We start from the raw sequence: 7,530 nt of genomic DNA on the forward strand, positions 1-7,530 counted from the left end.
TGAGGCTCCTGTCTCAAAAAAAAAAAAAAAAAAAAAAAGACCAGCCTTGAGACACCCATCTCTATTAAAAATAGGAAAACTGAGGCAAAAGAATCACAAGAGATGGGGTTGCTGTGAGCTATGACACCTCAGCACTCTACCCAGGGTGACAGCTTGAGACACTGTCTCAAAAAAGTTAAATAAAAATAAAATAAATAAAAAATACAAATTAAATTATATTAAATTAAATTTAGCTGGGCATTGCAGTAGGTATCTGTCTGTAGTCCCAGCTACTCGGGAGGCTAAGGCAAGAAAATTGCTTAAACCCAAGAGTTTGAAGCTGCTATGACTCCACAGCACTCTACCGAGGGAAAAAAACTGAGACTTAAAAAAAAAAAACCTTTCTATTTTAAAAAAAGATGCCCATAATCCTAGCACTTTGGAAGATAGAGTAAGGATCCCTTCAGCTCAGGAATTCAAGGCCAGTCTCAGCAAGATGAGATCCCATCTCTACTAAAATTAGCCAAGCATTGCTGGGTGCCTATAGTCCCGGCTGAGCAGGAGGATCACTTGAACCCAGGAGTTTGAGGCTAGGAAGCTGACACCCCTGGTGCTCTCACCTAAGGGCAAAAAAGTGAGACGCTGTCTCCAAAAAAAAAAAAAGACACTAGGCTGAATATTAGAGTTTAACTAATAAGGAACAATGAAAATGGTCAAAGGCAGCTTTGAGTAGATACCAAGACAGGCGTTGCCAAGTTTTATGGACCAGTTACCACAGGCGCCAGAGAATCATCTGGTTTCCTGGCTCCAGAGAGAAAGATAGTGCCCTGGATGAGAGCCTTTCCCAAGCCCAGGGTTAAGTAAAGCCATTTCCTTAGTGTGATTCTCTGGGACACGGCATTTCTCAAGTAGAAGTTAAAAGATGTCCATTGGGTAGTGCACCCACCTCCTCCAATAAGTCACTTCATCGTGTTAACATGCATTTTTGAGTTTCCAAATTAAACGTGATTAAAGAGTTTTCTTCCTTTGTTCATTATATGCTACCTTAGATATTCACTGGCATTATAATAGACCACACTATAAACCGTTGTCCAAAAGCCAACATGCAAAGCATCAAAGCAAACTCAGTGAAGGTGATGCATCCCCACACCGTGCTCATAATCTCAGTACCTGCTAGACACTTCATTTCTGATGAACAAGAAATCCAAGAAAGTAGAAGGGAAAAGCAAAAAAAAAAAAAAAAATTTCACAGAACACTTGATTATTCGTAATTTAACAACCCAACACCTCAATTCTATTCAAATTTTATAATGCACAACTATTTCAACTATTTGTAGCTGGCAAAGCTGGGCAACTGCTTATCATTAAAATCACGTAGGTCATGGCCAACTGGAGAGGAAAGCAATCTGAGATCCTTGCTGCTTCTCCAGTGTGCCAGGAAAACACAAGCCACATTGATTCAACTGCTTCTTAAACCAGTGTCCAGTACCATGTTAAGAAAGTATTAAATCCAAGGAGCAAGATCTGCTCCCCTTTAACAGTGTTTGCCAATTAGCAGTAAAATGAAAACTTTTGGTGATGGGGCTTGAAAAGTACTCAATGCAATCACTGAACCAATGTGGCCCTCGTTATGCTATTCTGTGAGGGGTGGGACAAGCTACTCTACTGAGGTAAGACACTACCATACGTAGCTTCTCAAAGCATGTTACCTTCTGGAATCCAGAAGAAGAGGGAAAGAAGAAACATTAAAAAAGGTTATTAAGAAAAAAACACCTTTTCTATAAACTAAAGACCTACAATTAATGGCATTTCTGTCTTTTCCTTGATGAACTATACCTTTTTGCCAGCACCAACATTAGCCTTTGCGGTGCCCCTGACTTTCTTCATTCTGTTCTTGCGTTCCTTTCGCTGCTTTCTTGATGTCTTTTTCTTCTCATACAGGCCATGCTGAAGGAAAAAGGCATATTATGTAGATGACTTGCAAACATTAACTCATCTTTACCCACCAGCCTGGAAGCTAAGACAGAGCTTAAGAAATACAGCTTTCCAAGCCAAAAACTTTAAGTCCACTTAATACCTGTTTATGCTGGCCAGCGCAGTGGCTCACACCTGTAATCCCAGCACTCTGGGAGACAGAGGCAGGTGGATAGCTTGAGGTCAGGAGCTCGAGACCAGCCTGAGCCAAGCGCAAGACCCTGTCTCTAAAAGTAACGGAGCACTGTGGCAGATGCCTATAGTCCCAACTACTCAGGAGGCTGAAGCAAGAGAATCACTTGAGTCCAAGAGTCTGAGGTTGCTGTGAACTATAAAGCCACCGCATTCTACCAAGGGTGTCGAAGTGAGACTGTCTCAAAAAAAAAAAAAAAAAAAAAAACTTGTTTATACAGCTAGAGCAAACCAATCATGGTGGGTCACATCAATCTTAACACTCTGGGAGGCCCAAGAGGGAGGACTGCTTGCATTCAATACCAGCCTAAGCAAGGGTTGAGCCCTCATCTCTACAAAGAAAAATAAAATTAACCAGGCACTAAGTGTATACCTGTAGTCTTAGCTACTTGGAAACCTGAGGCATGAGGGCAGCTTAAGCTCAGGAGTTTGAGGTTATAGTGAGCTACGATGACAGCACTGCACTAGTCATGGTGACATCAAAAGTATCTTCAAAACATACATAAGTAGGACGAACAAATCACAAGTAGTACAGAATAGCCTCACAGAAAACAAATGGTCCACGTTACACTCAACACTCTTTAAATGGGAAATTGAGAAGACTGGCTGTTACTGTCCAGCCTTGGACCCATACCACTGTTTCTTCCTTTTCCACTTCCAAAACACATCTCCCAACTGGCTTCCCTTCAAAGTCTCTCCTCCCATTTCACCTCCCTAACACTCCCTGATGAAGAGGGGCCTTTACCAAGAGCTAGACCTTCTCTACCATGGAGATTCCAATCTGCGCATCTACACTCTGTCCACCTTTGCACTTGCTGTTCCTTCTGCCTTAATAAACAGAAAACTGTTTCCAAATCTCAGCTTCGATGTCACTTCCTCAGCAAGATCTCCTGAAAATATGAACCCAAATAACAGTAGTGCAGGCTGGGTAAAGTACCTCACACCTGTAACTCTAGCACTTTGGGAGGCTGAGGAAGGAAGAGTACTTGAGGCCTGGAGTTCAAGATCTAATGGAACAAGAGCATGACCCAGTCTCTACCAAAAATAGAAAATTAGCCAGGTGCAGTGGTGCACACCTACAGTCCCAGCTATTTGGGAGGCTGAGGCATAAGGATCACTTGAGCCCAAGAGTTTACCACTGCACTCCAGCCCAGGCAACAGAGTGAGACTGTCTCCCAAAAAAAGTGTGGCATTCATCTATAGTATCACCAGCATTTTCCCTCACCGATAATGTATGGTTAAGATTTACACAAAGGAGTAAATGAGTTAAAAGGGAACAGATGAAAGTAGCATTCAAAGTAATGTTGTCTGCTTATTGACTAGAATATAAACTAAGGAGCTTATTCTGTAGTGCTTGGCACTCAGCATATAATCAACAATCTTTTGTGGTTCCTAGCTACTTATGGGATTAAGTCCAAACTCAGACTTTTGCTATTAAAGGACCTCACTAAATGTGGGTGCCCGGCTATCTTTCCAAACTCATCCCCATACTTAGCTTCTGGATAACAACACCTCCTTGCCCATCTCCATGAGCACTATTTATCTGCTATTTGAATCCACCTCAAATGCCAGACTCCAATTCTGAACTCCCACACCTGAGCATTTTGTCAAATAACCTTTTATCGTAACCCTTTCAGGGTTCTTCAAATGTCTGTATGTTATCCCTCCAAAACTGCTTGGTCTTGCTCATCCCATCGTACCAAACACAACACTAATGAAATTTTTCAACTGTTGAACAAAAGGAAAGACACCTACCCTTGCAAGTCTATGTTTGGGTTCATTTTTCTTTGCATAATCCAAGGAATCGTAAATCATGCCAAAGCCCGTTGTCTTCCCACCACCAAAGTGAGTTCTGAATCCAAATACAAAGATGACATCAGGTGTGGTCTTGTACATTTTGGCTAGTTTTTCTCTAATTTCTGTCTTTGGTACTGTTGCCTTCCCAGGGTGAAGGACATCAATGACCTAAAATGAGATATCAAATTTAGCATTTAGTATAATAAAATAAATTTTTAGAAATAAACAATTAACCAAATATTGATGTGCCATTCCTCACCATTTGTTTCCTCTGAAGTAGCCGGTTAGTCATGAACTTTCTGGTCCGGATAGTTACTGTGTCGTTCTGAAAATATAACGTTCTGGTTAATAAAACTACTCAACCTTTTCTTAACGTTGCTGTGATTTTCCAAGACCTAGAGTTTTGCCAAACTCACAGGACGCACCTAACAAAATTCCAAGAAAATACACTCAATAGTTTTGTGTAAGTATGTAAATCTTACCACATTTCTTAAGTTATGGCTATCATTCTGGAGCAGGATATCTCAACCCAGTATCACTACTGATATTTTGGTCTAGATAATTCTTTGCTGGGAGAACTATCCCCTACGTTTTTTAGATTATCTGTAAGAATCGCTGCCCTCTAACCACTAGATACCAGCAGCACAGCCCTGCCCACCACACAGTTTTTACAACCAAAAATGTCTCCAGACTTTGCCACTGCTCTCTTAGGGGTAAAAATCACCCTCAGCTAGGACCCACTTCTCTGAAATAAAAACTACTGCAGCTCACATAATAGTTACACTCACAGAACTGTGTATGTAACATCCTGCAAAACCTTGACATAAACATTGCACTCACTTCCTCTGTGCAATCTACCCGTCTTTAATAACTCCTTAAAACTCACAAAATACAGTATTCCCCTCCAAATGACTCAAGAGCATTCTTCTAGTAACTAGCAAACAATATGGGCATTCAGCAATCTTACGCTGATTAAAAAAGACTAACTTTATCAAGAAGAGAGAGAGACTTTTTATAGCAGTAACTCACTTACTAGACTTTTCACTGCAGTTTGAGAAACCATACCAAATTAAATTCACCTCAGTGGTTCCAAATTCTCGAAAATAAAAAATCAGGGAAAAAACTGCTTGCAGATGTGGTTAAAGATGGGCGCTGAAATCTTTAGTGACGGAGCTAACAAACCTCAACTTATGAAAAGACCACCTTTTGGTAGTATTCCAACTAGCGCCTAAATTTTCACAATATGGGAAGAGAAAACACATTAAGAGGACAAGTCAAGTTTTTTAGCTTATACTTGAGAGTGGTTTCAGTCGCCGCAACTGGCCCGGGTGCTGCCGGCACCTTCACTCACAACCTGCCTAACCAATTTAGGACCGAAGACGAAATGTACCTACTAGAGACTATCTCCAGCCCCATATATTGTGCCCCACAAGGTCGAGAAGCCAACAGCCGCTCTCGCACTGTCCAGGCCCAGAAGACCAAAACTCAGCATGCTCATGTCAGCAACCCAGTCCGTCAGCCCCGATTCCCTGCCAACGGCCCTGGCGCCCTTGGCAACTAGCCTCTGCCAAACACAGCCAGAGAGGAGCAACCGGGCTCCAGGCGGCTGTAGCTCAGCCGGCAAGACAAGGGGACAAAGGATGGCTTAGATGTATGGTCGATGACAAACACGGGCACACAGAGACTCACCATGATGGCGGGCGATCGTCGGGCAGCCAGGGAGGAAGAGGACCACTTTTCCGCCGGCCAATCATATCAACGCGCACGGAAAGACCCTAGACGCGCCGACGTGGGGGCGTGGCCCTGACTGAGAAGCTGGCCACGCTAGTGCCTGATTGAAAATACTTATAGCCCCCCCACCCCTCCACCCTCCCGGCTGGCCTTTGGCCACACCCCTGGGATTTTAGGTTAGCCAATCCGGATGAGGGGGCAGAACTAGGTTTACGCGAGCAAGTGTTCAATTCTTTTTTTTTTTTTTTTTTTTTTTCTTAGACAGTCCGGGGCCGGCACCCTACCCATTGAGCCACAGGCACCTCCTAGATTCTTTTCTTTTTTAGACAGTCTCAAGCCGTTACCGTGGGTAGAGTGATCTGGCGTCGTAATTTACCGCAACCTCCCACTCTTGGGCTCAAGCGATCTTCTTTGCCTCAGTTTTTCTATTTTCGGTAGTGACAGGGTCTCTCTCTTGCTCAGATTGGTCTCAAACTCCTGAGCTCAAGCAATCCACCCGCCTCGGCCTCCCACAGTGCTAGGTTTACAGGCGTGAGCCACTGCCCCCGGCCTCAATTCCTTTTCTTTTTTTTTTTTTTTTGTACAAAAGGTCTTTATTGGTGGGGGGAGGGAGGCTGCAGAGCAGCACGAAGGAGAAGAGAAGAGAGGGGAGAGAGAGATAACAGAGTGGGGAAGAGAAGAGAGGGAGAGAGTAAAGAAGAGCGAGGAGCAAGACGGGAGAGAGAGAGAGAAGGAAGGCAGAAGGAGGCGAGAGAGAGCCGCAATTCCTTTTCAATTCGCTGTGTTGAATGGTACATTCACAGCTTTTCCGAAAACCAAACTCTGGGTTAAATTACCTTCCTCTGAGTTAGAGGTGGGTAGCCCTGGAGGGCATAGTAGGAAATTCTCTTGAGCAGCCTCTTCGTTTTGCAGATTAGGAGAAGGGCAGAAACTGACTTGAAACCTTCGTGATTTCAAATACGAAACACTGCCCGTTTTAATTTATTTATAAGCACCGTCTTTTCAGATTTTTATAGTAAATCTGATTCAAAATAAAAATCTTTGGCTTTACGTGTTCCTAAGAACAATAAAACACTAATATAGTCCAGTTTGGGGGGGGGGAACATGTGAGAGAGGGAGGGAGGGCTTGAGGCAGGATCTCACCTAATGTGCACATGGTGAGGGGCTCTTCTACAAATGGAACTTTGCCCTGGAGGTGAAAACAATGTAACCTAAATATTGTAACCTCATATTAATTTAAATAAAGGCAAACACACTTAATAGACACAATGTAAGGGTATTGACACATCTTTGGCTGTGGGACACAACTACAAGAGGAACTCTAACATATGCAAATATTATAAGCTAGTTGTTTGTACCCTTGCATTACCCTGAAATAAAAATAATAATAAAAATTAAAAAAAAAACTCTGACTTTTTCTGCCAATCTTAGTTCTTACACAAAATTAACTCTTAACAAGTATTTGATTGAACCAGAAATAATTTGCTTAAGGTGAAACCAACAGGTAAAGGTAAGGAATGTAAAGGTGTACTTCCAAAGAGAAATATTAGGAAGTACTTCCCAAAGGCTACTGTGAAGGAGGAGACCAGGCCGCAGGCCTTTGAGGACACCTTTCCAATATTATTCTGAATAAGAATCTTTGGAAACATATCTTGCTCTGTAAGCCTTCCTACTCCGTAAACCTGTCTTTCTCTTCGTCAATAAGCTTTGTTTCATGCTTAAAAACAAAACCTGGCACCTGTGGCTCAAGTGGCTAAGGCGCCAGCCACATACATCTAAGGTGGCAGGTTCAAATCCAGCCAGAGCCCACCAAACAACAAGGATGGCTGCAACCAAAAAAAAAAAAACAAAAAAAGT

The 7,530-nt window shown here is 42.7% G+C and overlaps 1 protein-coding gene across 3 annotated transcripts in view; it reads right to left on the reverse strand.

The window, feature by feature from the left end:
- The window catches only part of RPS24 (ribosomal protein S24), a 9,053-nt gene extending 3,308 nt beyond the window's left edge, over positions 1 to 5,745 (reverse strand). For 2 of the 3 annotated variants that reach the window (XM_003783519.1, XM_012801366.1), the window contains exons 1-4: positions 5,632 to 5,745; positions 4,202 to 4,267; positions 3,901 to 4,110; positions 1,816 to 1,926 (exon numbers count right to left, since the gene is read on the reverse strand). In XM_003783519.1, the coding sequence (XP_003783567.1) occupies positions 1,816 to 1,926; positions 3,901 to 4,110; positions 4,202 to 4,267; positions 5,632 to 5,634 (390 nt within the window). In that variant the 5' untranslated portion in view covers positions 5,635 to 5,745. Of the gene's footprint in view, positions 1 to 1,688; positions 1,692 to 1,815; positions 1,927 to 3,900; positions 4,111 to 4,201; positions 4,268 to 5,631 lie in introns of all 3 variants that reach the window. The other variant, XM_012801365.1, reaches the window with a different exon arrangement.
- Positions 5,746 to 7,530: the final 1,785 nt, after the last annotated feature.

Source organism: Otolemur garnettii, unplaced genomic scaffold (genome assembly GCF_000181295.1).
Source record: "Otolemur garnettii isolate 467f Iridium unplaced genomic scaffold, OtoGar3 scaffold00008, whole genome shotgun sequence".
Taxonomy (NCBI): Eukaryota; Metazoa; Chordata; class Mammalia; order Primates; family Galagidae; genus Otolemur; species Otolemur garnettii.